This window comes from Coregonus lavaretus (genome assembly GCF_964263955.1).
Source record: "Coregonus lavaretus genome assembly, chromosome: 37".
In the NCBI taxonomy this organism is placed as follows: Eukaryota; Metazoa; Chordata; class Actinopteri; order Salmoniformes; family Salmonidae; genus Coregonus; species Coregonus lavaretus.
The window spans coordinates 23274404-23293531 of NC_140024.1; the positions used below are offsets into that span (position 1 = coordinate 23274404).

At 43.5% G+C, this 19128-nt stretch overlaps 1 protein-coding gene across 1 annotated transcript; it reads left to right on the top strand.

Annotated features, from left to right (window-relative positions):
- The first annotated feature begins 404 nt into the window (after nucleotides 1-404).
- LOC311111576 (lysophosphatidylcholine acyltransferase 2-like) lies at nucleotides 405-11482 on the top strand. The gene is made up of 13 exons (XM_084154333.1): nucleotides 405-733; nucleotides 1256-1398; nucleotides 3842-4059; nucleotides 5115-5227; nucleotides 5812-5872; nucleotides 7204-7297; nucleotides 7587-7641; nucleotides 7858-7940; nucleotides 8037-8162; nucleotides 8354-8507; nucleotides 8931-9029; nucleotides 9330-9471; nucleotides 9929-11482. Exons 1-13 carry the CDS (start codon nucleotides 623-625, stop codon nucleotides 10102-10104), a joined length of 1575 nt encoding a protein of 524 aa, XP_084010459.1. The 5' UTR covers nucleotides 405-622; the 3' UTR covers nucleotides 10105-11482.
- The last annotated feature ends 7646 nt before the right edge of the window (nucleotides 11483-19128 follow it).

The following is a 19128-nucleotide window of genomic DNA, read 5'->3' on the forward strand; positions in this document are numbered from 1 at the left end:
ATGATGGGCGGCAGGTAGCTTAGTGGTTAAGAGCGTTGTGCCAGTAACCGAAAGGTCGCTGGTTCTAATCCCCGAGCCGACTAGCTGTCTGTGCCCTTGAGCAAGGTACTTAACCCTAATTGCTCCTGTAAGTCGCTCTGGATAAGAGCGTCTGCTAAATGATGTAAATGATGAGTCTTATTATTTTATGGGTATTTCTGTATTTTCTTTTATTTAGGCCCTATATCTAGTCTATTGAATGCCACCCTAATGTACATTAACTAATGTTGTAAAGTTGCTTCAACATTATACATTTTGCAATTCAACATGAACATTTGACTTGTTCACACAATTTATTTCAGCCAATCACCCCACCACTGCTCACTAGGCAAAAGGTTTACAACCTGATTTAAACCCAGTGCAGTAGGTGGGGCCTGAAAGTAATCGGAGGCGGAGTGCCAGATCACTATCGTCCCTTGCACCATGGTTGTTGAGAATGATGTTATCGCAACATCCGGAGCGCGAACAGGATTCGCAAGATTCGAATCGTGGAAGTGGGGTGATTGCAGAAGTTGTAATTGAGAAAAAACCACAGTGAAATTCTAAAACATATTGACGCCATACCACGAGCGGAGCGAGAAGAATGACTCCCCGGAGAGTGTTCGCGCTACCCAGGCAGCAATCCCTGTTTCTTCCGGCCGTCCTTAATCCTTTTGTACAGGAGGTGAAATTGGCCAAGGCTGACATTATCAAAGTGAGTATAAAATGTTAAATTAATCTATTAACTCATTCATTTATCGCTCACAGAACTGGGGTTGGTATTCAAACGTACTGTAAACATTTCTACTCCACTACCCACCTCTGAGCGCAGCCGGGTGGTTGTCGTCTAGCTCCTCGGCTGTGTGTGTGTCTGGTGGTGTGTGAATATAGCCTACAGTACAGGTACATAGCTAATCTAAGCCGATGAAACCCTGACAATCCTTTTGTAATGCCTTGTTATTGTGTAACACAAACAATGGAGGCATTTGTGTACACTCTAGAAATTCCTCCAACCATGTGAATTTCTAGAATGAAAAGTCTATAACGTGCTTATCCCTTGGTCAATGGTTGCATCGTTGCGCATTATATATGTTGGTAAGGAAATTTGTGTTTTAAAATGGCTCTTTAAAGTCCCTCTTTCAGTGGCATGAAGTCAGTAACCTAAACACGTTACTCCAATGTAGATCTGTAATAAACCTGGTGTGTGTGTGATGTTTTTTTAAAAATCTCTTTGCAGTGTGTATTCCAGGGAATCTTCCTGGTGCCTATCCGTGCCATCTTCCTGACTCTGGTTCTCATGGTAACATGGCCTGTTGCTGTCATAACAACATTCATGCACCCTCTCAAAGGAGCAGTGGAGCCCATGACTGGATGGAGACGGTAAATATACAACACCATCCTGTGCCACTACTGACATACTGTCATTGGTCTGTATGTATAACTATATTTCAACAATGCATCCACTATGAGTACTTTAGTCCTTAGTTCCAAAGGATGTACAGAGCATTGTTGTTTTTCACTTACGTAGTTAGGCCTATGGGCAGTTCCATGGTAACAGAGTTTTGAGAAAGGAAAGAAGATGAGGTAGATGGTGTTTTGGACAATACAGACAAGATCTAATGAAGACAGCTTCAGCTACACAGAACAGCTAGACAGATCTTTTTTTGTTGAGGATGAACAAGAATTAAGCTAGTGTGAAATTACGTGTTTCTCAAAAATTCTACAGCTCTTGATGCTCCCGAGTGGCGCAGCGGCACTGCATCTCTAGTGCTCGAGGCGTCATTACAGACCCTGGTTTCGATTCCAGGCTGTATCACAATCCAGCCGTGATTGGGAGTCCCATAGGGCGGCGCACAATTGGCCCAGCGTCGTCTGGGTTTGGCCGGGGTAGGCCGTCATTGTAAATAAGAATTTGTTCTTAACTGACTTGCCTAGTTAAAAAATAAATTTAAAAAATTACGTGTAGGGGCAATTCCACATTAACAGCAGAGCACAAACATCATTATTTTACCAAACTTAGCATGTAAATGTGTTTTTGTAAAATGTTCTGTGAAAATTGTATATATGCTAATAAAAAGCACGAGGTGCTGACTAACGGTGAATAAACTGTAAGCTATAAAAACAGAGTCGCACACTCCATATGTATAACCTCCCAGTAATTTATTGGGTAAAAAAACACCAACGTTTTGGCATCACTGTGCCTTCTTCAGGGTGTGAAAAAGTGGAAATATGTAACTTTTTGTCCAAGACCAAATTCACATAGAAATGTGAGTTATAGATCTATCATTGTACTTGAAAGCAAGTCTAAGAAGCGGTAGATCTGTTTTATGTGCACTATTTCTATGCTTCCCGTTCTTAAGTTTTGTTTTTGTGTCTTTTACTTTGGGTTTTGTATACCAGCTTCAAACAGCTGAAACAACAATATTTTTTATTATGGAAACTATTTCACAGTGGTTTAGATGGTACAAATATGCTCTACATTATACATTTCTTATTTTGTCACAGAAACTGAAATTAGGCAAACTATAACTAGAGTTTTAGCAACCAGGAAATGGTGTAGCGATTTGTGTATAGTGCAACTTTAACTTTGCAATCATTGTTTTTTGTTTGACCTACATTTTAAAGTGAAAAATCAAATTTTAAAGTCTCAGCATCACTATGTTACCATGGAATTGCCCCTATACATCAAGAGCTGTGGGATTTTCACACATTGAGGAAGGAGGAAGGAGTAACAACTACGCAATTTCACACTAATTCTTGTGTCCTCAACAAAAAATGAACTGTCAAGCTGTTAAGGAATGTAGCCTACATCAGCCCTTTCTGTGTATGTATTTATTTGTATTAATTTAACCTTTATTTAACAAAGTAAGTCAGTTAAGAGCAAATTCTTATTTACAATGACGGCCTACCAAGAGGCAAAAGGTCTCCTGCGGAGACAGGGGCTGGGATTAAAAATGTACATTTACATTTACGTCATTTAGCAGACGCTCTTATCCAGAGCGACTTACAAATGTACAAAACACACATCACGACAAGAGACACCACAACACTACATAAAGAGAGACCTAAGACAACAACACAGCATGGCAGCAACACATGACAACGCAGCATGGTAGCAACACAACATGACAATAACACAGTAGCGACACAACATGGCAGCAGCACAAACATGGTACAAACATTATTCGACACAGACAACAGCACAAAGGGCAAAAAGGTAGAGACAACAATACATAATGCGAAGCAGCCACAAGTGTCACTAAGAGTGTCAATAATTCTCAGAAAGGAAGGGGTCATCGAGATAGGACTGATGCAACACATGATAAATAAACCAAATGGGTTATTCTGTGACTCAAAAGCAGCCCACTCCTTTGGTTTATTTATCATGTGTTGCATCAGTCCTATCTCTATGACCCCTTTCTGAGAAAATAAAGAAGAAGAGGTAGAGAGAGGAGGAGACGCTCTCTCTTTGTTTGTATGTGTTGATATGACGTGACCACAGCTACATGCAGCTGCTGGTTGTTTATCGCTCGTGGTCACATCTGTTTAGTTGATAGTTGTCAGCACTAACTAGCTGATGAACATGGAGCACCAACTTAGCTCATGACAACTTAGTACAGTACTTCTGACCATCAAAAGGCTAAGTTGAGTTCCTGACAGCTCACAGATCTATGTTGACTGTAATATTGGTCCACACAGATGTAGGCTATATGTATCCATGTTCAGTGTCTGTAGGTGAATATTCCCGACAGTATACAGCTGTTAGTTTAATCTGTATAGTTTCATGCTACATCTCTGTTGATGTTTGACTCTGGTTCCCCAGGTTCATGTGTCGGCGTGTGATGGCATTCCTGGGGAGGACCTACTACTTCTTCATGGGCTTTAGGGTGGTGGTGAAGGGCCAGCAGGTGAGCAGTGCAGAGGCCCCCATTCTGGCTGTGGCCCCACACTCCACCTTCTTTGATGGAATTGTGTGCATCGTAGCAGGCCTGCCCTCCACTGTGTCCCGCACTGAGAACCTCGCCACTCCTATATTCGGCAGTGAGTGTTGTTTCTGTCTGGGGGTTTTTCAGTAGAGGGATTTTTTTCAAAAAGTGATGATTAGAGTGTGTGTTATGTGTCAGCAGTAAGTGTGGGTCTTTCAGCGATAAGTGTGGGTACTTATTCTGATTCTGTTTGCAGATGTAATATCCGTTAGTGTTTATCTGATGTGTTTTTTTCCTCTCTCCACCCAGGGTGTGTGCGGTGCCTCTAGCCTGTAACGGTGTGTGTTTGTGCTGAGCGTGTAACTGACATTTTTAAACAACTAATTGACCAACATCGGTTCAATTATTTAATTTCCATTTCGTTCCGGGTTTTTCTGTGAGCTCAATGCGTACATTGCACAGTTTCTCTAGAGATAAATCAGATCCAGCCTGAACTGTGCGATGTAGTAGGGAGTTGTAGTTTCCAACAGGCCAATATTATACATAGTTTAGTGCATAAAACGTGGTAATTAACTACAATGACCATAATCCATTGCACATCTACTTGTCCGGTCTGTGTTTCTTTTACGCCTGCTACGGAAGAGACGGAAGAATGCGCGATCGTGAGGTGATACAGAGAGCAGCTGTTGCTTCGTGATGTATCTCTAACTACAAATACATGATCTAAGTGATTGATAGTTGTTATTCAGCAGTCATAAATGTATGCCTTATTTACTTTGAAGAACTACAAAATAGTGATTTTGTCAGACAGCATAGGCAGCAGCTCTATAGAGATAAGACGATGACTTGGAATGAAATAATAAAGTAATCAAATAAAACAAATGCAATATACACAACACTGAAATATTTTATTAAAGCAATGTGAATAAATTATGGTTAATAAGTGATAAGTAGTAATGGCCAGTCACTACCTTCATGGGACTTTTATTAATTGTTTTATTCTGTGTTACAGCATTCAACCCACATAATGCATAGTGCATTTAATGTTAATTTTTTTTATCAAAAACCGTAAGATAAAAAAAAAAAAATCTAACCGAACCGATCTTAAACACTAATCGCTCAGCACTAGTGTGTGTGTGTATCTGATGTGTGTTTCCTCTCTCCATCCAGGGTTTGTGCGGTGTCTCCAGCCGGTGCTGGTCTCCAGACAGGACCCAGACTCCCGTAAGAACACCATTATGGAGATAGACAGCAGAGCCAAGTCTGGAGGCCGCTGGCCACAGGTCTGTCGCATGCATACACACACACACAGTCTTGTGGGGACGCACAATTCAGTCCCATTCAAAATCCTATTTTCCCCAACACATAACCCTAAACCTAACCCAAGCTCCTAACCCTAGCTCCTAACCCTCAACCTAATTCTAACCCTAACACTAATTCTAAGCTTAACCCCAAACCCCCTAGAAATAGCATTTCACCTTGTGGGGACTAACAATATGTCCCCATTGGTCCATTTTTTGTTTGTTTACTATTCTTGTGGGGACTTCTGGTCCCCACAAATATAGTTAAACACATCCACACACATACACACACACACACAGCCATTTGGTAATTTTTATCATAATTGATCATGTCTTGTCTAGCTTGTAGTCTGACAAGGAGCATGGGAATTAAACATCACACCTTTTTACACCAGGAAGTTGCCTTGTGAACTTCCTCTCACGTGACATATCCTTCAAACACAATTTCTGTCACTACTTCCCTGTGACAGAAAGTCTGCTTCATTCAGCATAGAATGAAACACTGGCCTAGATCCATCTACATTGTCAGTGGCTGTACTAAAATAAACCTGTTATTTATGTTCCAGATCCTGGTCTTCCCTGAGGGGACTTGTACAAATCGCTCATGTCTCATCACTTTCAAACAAGGTAGGTTGAGCTTCACTACCATGCTTGTTTTTAAATAGGAGTAGAAACACATACTCAACATTTGTGTGTGGATCCAAGGTATCAACTGATGCCAAACAGTGTACCATTGATAGGGTATGAAAATCATGTGGGACCCTACAATGTCCATATTATATTCCCATCTAACAGGCTGGTTGTCATTTGCTTATAGTGGAGACGGACAGCCTTCCAGACAGTCTGCAGGGAGAGACAGACAGTAGCATCCACTCTAGTGGTGTCATTTACTTAATGCAAATTCACTTGTAAACAAATGGCAGAGATATGGCCATGCGGTTGCAGAATGGTGTTCATTTAGCTTCTTTCTGGGGTGCTTGTGTAACAGGTGTGAAATGGCTAGCTAGTTAGCTGTGTGTGCTAGTAGAGTTTCAATCAGTGACTTCACCCACTCTGTGACCTTGAAGTAGTTGTTTCCTTTGCTCTGCAAGGGCTGTGGCTTTTGTGGAGTGATGGGTAACTATGCTTCGAGGGTGACTGTTGTCGATGTGTGCAGAGGGTCCCTGGTTCAAGCCCAGGTTGGGGCGAGGAGCGGGATGGAAACAATACTGTTACACTTGTTTTGACACAACACCTCTCCATTTTTGCAGTATACTACATGCTATGTGCCTCATTGTGTGGTCAGTCACCTGATGCAAACACAATGGGCTTCTCCAGAGTGAAGGGGCCTGAGTGTATCCATTACTTCCTGGAACAGAACAGTAGCCATAGCGACATGGAATAGATTGCGCGTTGTGATAATGAACTTCAGAAGGAAATGACTGAAGATTAACTACACAAAATACGAAGAACTAGGCTATTAGGATCTGAGTGAATTGTACAGTAGCTAATGCTACGGTTAAATCCTAAAGCTGTAAACCTGAGAATGCATCTAATAGTCCATGTAAATAACAGCATACAAGACCCTCATTTACACTCTATGGCATGTTACAGCATTTGCATAGTCATTTGCATCTAACAGAATTGCTTTGTTCTACTACAGTGCCAATAGCCAAACCCACAGACCTAATACTAGTGGCTTCCATACAGTACTGATTGGTATATTGATCAGGGTTAGATGAATCCAGCTTCTGGTCTTGTTATTGATTGGACATGTACTGTGGGTAAATGAGCTCTCATCGCCTGCACTCCAATTAGTAGGCTGTCTGTGCTCCTGTGTTTGCACACATGGGTTGTGTGTGTGTGTGTGTGTGTGTGTGTGTGTGTGTGTGTGTGTGTGTGTGCGTGCTCACTTAGTTAGAATAGTAGTCAGTGCTGGAGGTCAGTAGGGTCTCACTCTGTCCCTCTCTCCCCATCAGGTGCCTTCTTCCCTGGGGTCCCAGTGCAGCCTGTGGTCATGAGATATCCCAACAGACTGGACACTGTGACTTGGACTTGGCAAGGCTTCAGCTCGTAAGTCTACAGTACACTCAGTGGATTACAATAATCAGTGTTGCCTCACTGCTTCAACGCTATATTTACCCTGTTGTTTTCTGTACACTCTCTCACATTGCAATTATGTTCTTGTAACTTCTCCTCAAGGGCCCATAGTTAGGCTTCAAACTCTGGGAATAGAGATTTTCACTGTTCAGCGATGAATTGTTTTTCAGTTTAGTAGGTTTACATTTCAATCTTGTTGTATGGGATTACCATTATGCACTTTGAATAGAGGTGATGATGATTTTTGGTGATGTTCTTTCAGGAGAACCTTGCTGCTTCTCACTCTGTCTCAGCTCTACACCAATGTAGAGATAGAGGTTAGTATTAGCACACTACACAGGATTACTTACTTAGAAGGCCAAGAGATAGTGACTTCATAACACATTCATTAGCAGTACCTATGTGTTATGTATGGTTTATAAATGTGTTATGTATGGCTTATGAACGTGTTATAAAGTCCTTATCTAGGTGGCCCTCCAGTTAGCCTGTACTTCCTGGTTAGTCCCTGTTTTGACCTTTGCCCTCTCCTCCAGTTTCTCCCTCCAGTTACCCCCACTGAGGAGGAGAAGGAAAGACCTGTGCTGTTCGCCAGGAGAGTACGAAATGTTATGGCCCAGTAAGTGTGTGTGTGTTTGGTATTACAGCATTTAATAATAGCTTCCTTATGTTTATTCTTACCCATCTCTTCAATGCTATCCCTTTGTGTGTGCAGGGCCCTGGGTGTGCCAGTGACGGACCACACATATGAGGACTGTAGACTGATGATCTCGGCTGGGGAGCTCACTCTTCCCATGGAGGCTGGTCTAGTGGAGTTCACTAAGATCAGCCAAAAACTTGAGTAAGACTGGCTCCTCTGCCGCTTTAATACTGTGTTATTGCCACACTGCATTAGACAATACTACTTTATTTGTCCAACTGCTACATAGGCAATTGGTAATAGTTGGACACACACACAGACCTACACCCTCTTCCTCCCCTGAGTAAGTCCTTGCGTCCTGCCTTCCTCCTTTCCTCCCTGGTCCCCCTCAGCCTAAAGTGGGACAATGTGAAGAAGGAGCTGGAGGGCTTTGCAGCCGTGGCCTGCTCCTGTAAAGGAGGCCGCATCACCATCCAGGAGTTCGCCAGCTTCCTCAAGCTGCCCATCAGCCCCGCCCTGCAGGAGCTGTTTGCTCTCTTTGACAGGGTGAGAGCCAGTCACATCTAGTTCAATCTCTCTTCTAGGTTTTCCTAGGTTGTGTTGGATTGGTGCAAGCTTGGCTGGAGGAAGTGTACACCATATTTCTTACAACATTCCTTTGAAATCTACAAAGGGAAGTGTACGAGTGCACTATTCTTGCGAAGCGTAGATAATCAGACCACAGCCATTCTGTCTGTTCTCTCCAACTCTCCAACCTGTGACTGGATGGGCTAAGTAACTGAGGATTTAGTATGATGTCCCTCACTGCTTTGTTCATAGAGGGGGTAAACAAACTGTCTGAAGAAATAAAGGAACCATTGTTCATCTTGGAAAAACATACTGTATGTGTATAGTATTGTAGTCCACAGAATGCAATGTGTAGTCTGGCTTTGTTAACTGATACTTACCTCTCACTCTGTCTCTCTCTAGAATGGAGATGGCACCATTGATTTCAGAGAGTATGTCATCGGTGTAACCATCTTGTGTCGGCCAGCCAACACCGAAGAGGTCCTCCGCACAGCTTTCCAGGTTCGGCCAATAAAAACCCTGCTTGTTGCGAATGTAGCTGTCCCACACATGACATTGGGGCGTTGGAATGTAGCTGACACAGACTGTGTCTGTGAGGTCTACCAATGGTTTGGGAGCAATAGAGGAGCGCTCAGTGGCTATGATAAAGTCAAATACGTGTGAGTGGGGGGTACTGTTTTGTGGTTGTCTGAGGGGAACATGAAGTAGGTTTGAAAGCCACATGGTCATAAGAGCAATCTCGTTTTCAATAAGCAAGTCTATGTGTTGTCATTACTTAAGTTATTGTCTCCCTCTCCTTAGCTGTTTGACACTGACGAGGACCAGAGAATCACTCATGAAGAGTTCTCCTCCATGCTTCGCTCTGCTCTAGGTGTGTGTGACCTCAACGTCTCCAAACTCTTCAAGGAGATGGACACAGACAGCTCTGAATTCATCACTTTCTGTAAGTAGACCATTGTGAAGGTCAAAGTTTATCTGTAGTGGAGGACTACAGCGTAAACAAAAGGCAGCTGACTGCTTGCTTTGACAGAACACCATAGAAAAAAGGCCGGATTGAGTCTTGGATCTGTCCTTTGTAGAAATATAGAAAGATAAATACTATATGGATTTGAAAGTGGGATATTAGTATTTGTATTGTTTCTTTTATTCTTGCTTTTTAATTCTCATAGGAAATTAACATTACTATCAAAAGTAGCCCATTTTAAACAACAACTTTGTGGAATTTTATTTGAATTTTTATGATGTAACAGAATTTCTTCTTTAGTCACTGACAATTTGAATATAGTTCTGATTTTATCCTCTCTGCAACTGAATTCCAGGTATTGTGAGCATTGATAATATACCAAATATACTACTGTAAGTTCTGATTTGATCCTCTGTCTTTCCATTTCCCTCTCCAGCCGAGTTCCAGGCGTTTGCCCTGAACCACCCAGAGTATGCCAAGCTGTTCACCACCTACCTGGAGCTCCAGCGGTACCAGGCCCTCCAGGGGGTGGAGTCAGAACTCTCTTGCACCAATCACGTCTGCTCTGAGGACAACCAGGAAGAGAGCACCTCTGACAAGAAGGACGACTAAGTCTGAGGCAGAGACTGTCGTTTTGTTCGAGAGCATTACCATACATTTTGCTCAGTAGCTGATCACTGACTGAGCAAACTGACTGATCTACTGTTAATAATACGGTTATTTAAGATCCAAGGTGATTTGTTGATCAGTAAGTCTGCAGTTGCCGACTGCAATGTTGTCGATCTCGATCATGTACAGAGACGGAACTCTTTTTGAGCTCTCAGTTGAATACACAGAGACGGACCACTGAGTCTGATGCACTGAGGACGAACCACAGCAGGGTATTTTTAGGAAACTGAAACCTCATTTTGACAGCAGTATTGTGTTGACCACATAGGAAATAGGATGATGTATGTTTGAATGAATGTTGCTTTTTCGAGAAAATAAATAATATATTTTTTGCTTAAATTCTTTCTATGATTTTTTAGTGCCTTAAAAAGATTTGTAAGTGAGATTTGTAAGAGCTATTGTCCGTGTTTCTGTACAGATGGGGTAGAATCATAGACCTCGAAGTATATTTTTTCAGATCCTTGTTGATGGCAATAAAGTAGTCATAGGGAGGAAGAACAATATAAGGATATCCACTTAATCCTAATGCTTTTAGGAAGTTGCTCATAGCAATGTTAATTTTTTTACCAATGTTTTTTTTGTAGATTCCCCTGCCGATTGCTTTAAAGCATCCAATTGTTTCCTCATAGTTTTGCCTCTTCAGATGAAAACCCAACTACCTAGCACCAGTCCATACTGTATGTAAATGACCTGGATACCCTTCTGAGATGACTGTATCTTGTACTCTTTAATGTGTCTATCTGTTCACCTCTGTTTTCTACAGAGTTCCTTGATGATAACTGGAAAGGCTGGCAAACGTTGCTTTTGTATGGGCTGAAAGTCTTTAATGTATGACTGGATTGCAGAAAACGTCATTAATACATGCTTTTTCTAATGATATCCACCCAATCTGGCAACCCACTAAAGGGGCAATAATACTAGCTATAACAAAACATGCTGTGCTCTACAGTTTTTCTACTGCTCAGGGACACACACTGTAAGTAGTGCTGCTGTATAATTAGCTAAAGGTTTTGCTTTGCATCTGTTTCTATTTGCATTTCCATTGATTAGTGATGTTGCTGAGGCAGCAGTGGATCCTTACAGCTTTAGGCGAACTAAAGCCCAAGCATCTAGTGAAAAATAGGGCAATTTGTGAGCAAAAAGGCAAATGGTGCCTAGTAATACTCACAACAGTGAATTCCAGGAGGTATGTATGGTTTCAAATTAACTAGCGTGCATTGTTATTTATTTAGCAGACTGCGTTGTTGCAATTATGTGAATTTTTGTTAACACAGCAAACTTTGTTTTTCTTTTTTTGCAATAAAATTCAGTACAATTTTAACTATTCGATGACTTGTATTTTATAGCTTTGAAACTTCTGTAATTAGTCTTTCTGCTTTCAACTTTATTGTTGTGTGTATGTAAATGTGTGCTTGTTTGACTCAGTTGATTAGAGCTTGGCACGAGAAACTCCACGGTTTGGGGTTCAATTCCTGTAGGGATCACATACACATACCATAAATGTATGCACTCACTTTACTGTAAAACCCTTTGCATAAAAAGCATCTGTTGGGTGGCATATATGCTGAACAAAAATGTAAATGCAACATGCAACAATTTGAAAGATTTTGCTGAGTTACAGTTCATATAAGGAAATCAGTCAATTGAAATAAATTCATTAGGCCCTAATCTATGGATTTCACATGACTGGGCAGGGATGCAGCCATGGGTGAGCATGTGAGGGCATAGGCCCACCCACTTGGCGGCCAGACCGCCCCACTGGGGAGCCAGGCCCAGCCAATCAGAATGAGTTTTCCCCACAAAAGGGCTTTATTACAGACAGAAATTCTCCGAAGCACCCCCCGCCCCCCCTCAGACGATCCCACAGGTGAAGAAGCCGGATGTGGAGGTCCTGGGCTGGCGTGGTTAGACGTGGTCTGAGGTTGTGAGGCCAAATTCTCTAAAATGACATTTGAGGCAGCTTATGGTAGAGAAATGAACATTAAATTCTCTGGCAACAGCTCTGATGGACATTCCTGCAGTCAGCATGCCAATTGCACGCTCCCTCAAAACTTGAGACATCTGTGGCATTGTGTTGTGTGACAAAACGACACATTTTAAAGTGGCCTTTTATTGTCCCCAGCACAAGGTGCACCTCTGTAGTTATCATGCTGTTCAATCAGTTTATTGATATGCCACACCTGTCAGGTGGATGGATTATCTTGGCAAAGGAAAAATGCTAATTAACAGGGATGTAAACAAATTGTTGCACAAAATTTGAGAGAAATAAGCTTTTTGTGCGTATGGAACATTTCTGGGATTTCTTTATTTCAGCTCATTAAACATGGGACCAACACTTTACATGTTGCGTTTATATTTTTGTTCAGTGTATTATCTGCATGTTCTGTTCTGTAACCCACCACAAGGTGACAGCAGTCATCCACCTGACCAGCATCATCCCTCTCTCCAAGGGAAGAGGATAGGGGTTGAACGAGTCAATTGGATGCTGGGTACGATTACATGTTTTATTGTATGAGGGCCACGGGATGATTGTGGCTATAATTCAGATTAATGTCAGCAGAGGTTGTGCAGTGCACGTCTACAAAATGCTTGCTTTTAGCTTTCGTTACTTGATTCTTCCTCACTACATCCATTTTAAACTAGGAGACAAATACAACCTTTTTACTCCATGGTGGAAATGGTGATTTATGTATCACACAATGGCTGAGTTCGCACAGGCAGCCTAACTCAGATATCTTTTCACGAATTGGTATTTTGACCAATCAGATCAGCTCTGAAAAAGATCTGATGTGATTGGTCAAAAGACCAATTATTAGAACAAATTATCAGAATTGGGATGTTTTCACTGGGAGTTTATACTTAATCTATTTACCAAGATGCATTTTTTCATTTTAAATAGTGTCCAGATTAACACAAAATATATATAATAGAGAGTTTTGGTCCATTTCTCCACATTGTGCTAGATAGCCATGATCTTGATACCATTTTCTTTACTGGTAATTGATACACTCTTCTTAGAATTCATTACTCATTGGTCTTATTTTCCCACAGTCAAGGGCATTAGTTAGCTCTGTGTAGTTTGTTTTTCAGTCTCTATCTTCTTTCTGTGTAAATCTCACATTTGACTACGGACCAAAAAATAATTATTTGAAGAATAGTCCCTCAGAAAATAGGGGGATTTTTAATGAATGGGATTTAAACCTAACCGCAGCAGAAAATCTAATAGTTTGTGAAAGAAAAGTAAAGCATCCCATGTCTGCCAATGACATTGATTACCATTCTCTAATACCTGGCCTAAGGAGGCTAAAGTCTATCCAATTACCTTTGGCTGCCACCATCGTTAGCTTGACGGGTCCTCCAGCCAGCCGATCCTTATTGTCTGTCTTACTGAGATGCCAAACACAGGGACAATGGCTGCCATGCAGTGAGACAGTCCTAATGAGAGGCCGCTGGAAGGGTATGGTAATACCTCCAATCTAAAACCTCTACTAGGCTAATACCTCTCCTCTCAAGTAAAGCTGTTTTACCAGTCTCCTCTGTGGGCTGTGGGAGTGACTGAGTGTCTAATTTTTTTATTTTTAAGCAAACTGAATGTCTCTCCATCTCCAGCCTGTGTCATTTTCAGTGTGCGTCCCAAATGACACACTATTACCTATGTAGTGCACTACTTTTGACCAGAGCCCTATGGGCCCTGGTCAAAAGTATTGCACTTTATAGAATATGGTGCCATTTGACTCAGGCAGCCACATTCTGCTGCCAGTACAGTGAAGGCCAAGGGAGGCTCCCAGCCTAGAAGAGGCTGCTGTAAAACATGTAATATACAGTGGGGGGAAAAAGTATTTAGCCAGCCACCAATTGTGCAAGTTCTCCCACTTAAAAAGATGAGAGAGGCCTGTAATTTTCATCATAGGTACACGTCAACTATGACAGACAAAATGAGAAAAAAAATCCAGAAAATCACATTGTAGGATTTTTTATGAATTTATTTGCAAATTATGGTGGAAAATAAGTATTTGGTCAATAACAAAAGTTTCTCAATACTTTGTTATATACCCTTTGTTGGCAATGACACAGGTCAAACGTTTTCTGTAAGTCTTCATAAGGTTTTCACACACTGTTGCTGGTATTTTGGCCCATTCCTCCATGCAGATCTCCTCTAGAGCAGTGATGTTTTGGGGCTGTTGCTGGGCAACACAGACTTTCAACTCCCTCCAAAGATTGTCTATGGGGTTGAGATCTGGAGACTGGCTAGGCCACTCCAGGACCTTGAAATGCTTCTTACGAAGCCACTCCTTCGTTGCCCGGGCGGTGTGTTTGGGATCATTGTCATGCTGAAAGACCCAGCCACGTTTCATCTTCAATGCCCTTGCTGATGGAAGGAGGTTTTCACTCAAAATCTCACGATACATGGCCCATTCATTCTTTCCTTTACACGGATCAGTCGTCCTGGTCCCTTTGCAGAAAAACAGCCCCAAAGCATGATGTTTCCACCCCCATGCTTCACAGTAGGTATGGTGTTCTTTGGATGCAACTCAGCATTCTTTGTCCTCCAAACACGACGAGTTGAGTTTTTACCAAAAAGTTATATTTTGGTTTCATCTGACCATATGACATTCTCCCAATCATCTTCTGGATCATCCAAATGCACTCTAGCAAACTTCAGACGGGCCTGGACATGTACTGGCTTAAGCAGGGGGACACGTCTCGCACTGCAGGATTTGAGTCCCTGGCAGCGTAGTGTGTTACTGATGGTAGGCTTTGTTACTTTGGTCCCAGCTCTCTGCAGGTCATTCACTAGGTCCCCCTGGGTGAGATCTTGCGTGGAGCCCCAGATCGAGGGAGATTATCAGTGGTCTTGTATGTCTTCCATTTCCTAATAATTGCTCCCACAGTTGATTTCTTCAAACCAAGCTGCTTACCTATTGCAGATTCAGTCTTCCCAGCCTGGTGCAGGTCTACAATTTTGTTTCTGGTGTCCTTTGACAGCTCTTTGGTCTTGGCCATAGTGGAGTTTGGAGTGTGACTGTTTGAGGTTGTGGACAGGTCTCTTTTATACTGATAACAAGTTCAAACAGATGCCATTAATACAGGTAACGAGTGGAGGACAGAGGAGCCTCTTAAATAAGAAGTTACAGGTCTGTGAGAGCCAGAAATCTTGCTTGTTTGTAGGTGACCAAATACTTATTTTCCACCATAATTTGCAAATAAATTCATTAAAAATCCTACAATGTGATTTTCTGGAGAAAAAAAATCTCAATTTGTCTGTCATAGTTGACGTGTACCTATGATGAAAATTACAGGCCTCTCTCATCTTTTTAAGTGGGAGAACTTGCACAATTGGTGGCTGACTAAATACTTTTTTTCCCCACTGTATATTCTCTGTTTGGACAATAGTTTGTGGGTTTGGACCAGCCAGAGACAAAAGAAAGCAGGTTTTCTTCCATTCGAAAGTTAGTCTCTATCTGGAATAGTTATTGCTAGCCAGCATGATGACAGTCAGAGACAAACTGTTTTCCACTTTAATCTTGTTAAGTACTACAGTATAGTCTCCTGTTGCTGTTATAGCTTTTATATAGTCTCATCCAACAGCTGTGTGCCTGTCTGACTACACTACATTATTTTAGGAGAGCTTAGAAGAGTCTAGAAGCCTGGCACACAAGGCTGACCTTTTTGTCTCTCTAGGCTATTAAAACATGCTGCCTCCTTTTCACATCTAAATCCCAGAGTTTGAGTACGGTAAACTGAAGTGGTCCGGGACAGACAGGTTAATACCCAATCCACCAAGGAGTCACTACATACACTGACTGACTATACATCTTTATGTCAGTTTGTTTGAGTATGGTAGTCTGAGGTGGTCAGACGGGTTTATACTCACTCCATCAAAGGAGCCACCACATACCCTAACCGACTGACTCTGCACCTGTTACATGGAGAGGACAAGCTCCAACTGGGCTCTGGCCAAGCTTCCTATTGACCCAGTCAGCCCCTCTTGTCTTCCCTGCAATTCTCCAGGTTGATGCTGTATAAGAGTATGTTCTCAGCTCAATTTACCAGTTAAAATAAGGGTTAAATAAGAGAATTGGTGGGAATATGCAAAATTGCTTGAATTTCAGTAGAATTGCTTGAATTGGCTGACAGGTGTTTAGGGTTAGGATCATGTTATCACGTTTCAGGAGACGACCCAGATGCAGAGAGTGTCGAAGTAACAAAAGTTTATTACAAAAACAGGGGGCAGGCAAACGACAGGTCAAGGGCAGGCAGAGGTCAGTAATCCAGATCAGAGTCCAAAAGGTACAGAATGGCAGGCAGTCTCAGGATCAGGGCAGGCAGAGGTCAATACTCCAGGGCCCCCTAGGGGCGCCACCTGGCGTCCTACCTGGGTGCATACCTGGTTGAACGGGGTGCTAGCGTTGAAACTCAGCGATGAGGCCTGGGTCCAGAATGTCAGACCTCACTGAACACCTCCCGGAGGTCCTGGTACTCCGCGGGAATGGCGGAGAGGTCCGAGGCAACTTCCGAGCCCCCAGGAAGACGTCCCGGGGCAGGCTGAGCTGACTTCAGGCAATGCGCATGGCAGAACGGGCTACAGCCCACTAGTCAATAAAGGTGTTGTGTCGCTGGAGCCAAGAGAAATCCAATACCACGGGGACCTGAGGAGACTTAATTAGCAGGAATTGGATCGTCTCGCTGTGGTTCCCTGATACTCGTAGGTTGATGGGGGTGGTATTGTGGGTGACCCAGCCTATAGAGCGCCCGTCCAGTGCTCTAACGTCCATGGGAATGGAGAGGAGCTGAGTGGGTTTGCCCAGCTCGGACGCCAGGGTAGCTTCCATAAAGCTCTCATTGGCCCCAGAGTCGATGAGTACCCGGAGAGATTGACTGGTTCCCCAACAGCACGATGGCATGAAAGGGGGTGCAAGTAAGAGGAGAGGAAAAGTTGTCCGTATGGCCCACCAGAGTACACGCTCCTACCGGTGAGCCTGGTCTTTTAGTGGACAGGTGGACACAAAATGACCAGTTGTCCCGCAATTCAGGCAAATCTTCGTGTGAAGCCTGTATTGCCGTTCGGCTGGAGACAGCCTAGCTCTGCCTAGTTGCATCGTTTCGGGAAGAGGTGAATTGGCAGACTTTGGAGACTCTCGGGGGAACTCGGGTAGCCTTGGGTTCTCTCTGCAACGGCGCCTTCAGGGACTTCCAGGATGCCTCGGAGACGAGGTGGAATCGGACATCCTCTCCTTCCTTCCCGTAGTCGCCCATCGATCCAAATGGTCAAGGCGATGAGTGAGTCAAGATCCGTCGGTAGTTCCCGGGCTGCAAGCTCATCCTTAACTTCCTCCGATACTCCGTGCAGGAACGTGTCGAACGGCGCTTCCGGGTTCCAGGCACACTCAGCTGCCAACGTGCGGAAATCCACTGCATAGTCTGCCACACTGCGGGATTCTTGCTGAAGCTGGAGTAACTTCCGGGCAGCCTCTCTCCCGGACAACGGAGCATCGAAAACCTTTACCTCCTGCATGAACTCCTCCAGACTGAAGCATATGGCCGACTGTTGTTCTCACACTACCGTAGCCCAGGCGATAGCCCTCCCGGACATCAGCGTGATGAGGTACGCTATCTTAGAGCGGTCCGAGGGGAAGGAGGAGGGTTGCAGCTCGATGATGAGCGAACACTGAGCGAGAAATGCCCGACAGGTTCCCGACTCTCCAGCGGGGGAGGTAAGCTGGGTTCTTGGGAAACCGGGGTGGCCGGGGAGGCCGCGCTGCTAACAGCCAGGTTACTGAGGGGCTGGGAGGTTACCGTCGTGGTAGGCTGCTTAACAGACAACCCGCGGAATTGCTCCAGCAATGTGTTAAACGCTTGGTCATCGTGTTCGGCCAAGGTCTGGAACCCTTCCATGAGACCACGAAGCAACTCCTCGTGCCTTCCAATGGTGGCTCCTTGGGAGGAGATGGCGTTGCGGAGCTGGTCCAAAAGGTACAAAACGGCAGGCAGTCTCAGGGTCAGGGCAGGCAGAGGTCAATGATCCAGGGTGGTGTGACAAGGTGCAGATTGGCAGGCAGGCAGAATGGTCAAAACTAGAAAACAGGAACTTGAGAAAGACAGGAGCAAGGGGAAAACCCCTGGTAGGCTTGACGAAACAAAACGAACTGGTAACAGACAAACAGAGAAAACAGGTATAAATACACTGGGGATAATGGGGAAGATGGGCGGTAGAGCACGGCGCTTGTAACGCCAAGGTAGTGGGTTCGATCCCCGGGACCACCCATACACAAAAAAAAAAAAAAAAAATGTATGCACGCATGACTGTAAGTCGCTTTGGATAAAAGCGTCTGCTAAATGGCATATTATTATTTATTATTAACTCCCCTATGTATTGTCTATGTACTTTTATTTTGCAATATTGTATTGCCAGCCTGCAAGTGTAAGTGTTATGGACAGACTGATGCCTGACAATACACACACACACACACACACACACACACACTCACACACACACACATACACAGAGCCTTGTCTGACGATGCTCCAGGGGCCTCACACACACACACCTCCCAGGAAATCCGTTGCAGATGGACAGGATAAAATCAAGTCCACTTCCACCAGCCTGTGGCCTGGTTGTAACATATCCCAGAGAGAGAGAGACACTGCTTAGCAGAGGACTAGAACTGGAAAGGATTAGAGAAGAGGGAGAGATGAGATCTATACTGTATAACCCTGAGTCAGGGAAACAAACACTACTGAGGAAGAGGTGGCTTTGATGAGTGCAGCATGTAAATGATTTGTATTGTGTTTATAGGACATGGGGCCAGCCCTGGCCCTGCGTCACTACCAGGCAGAGAGCCTCATGCTACTGCTGCTCCACTCTGTGGTGGGGCCTCACAAATACACATCATAGAAATTAACGAGAGGAAGGCATCAGAACCTAGTCTTAGGCTTTATTCTCTCTCTCTCTCTCTCTCTCTCTCT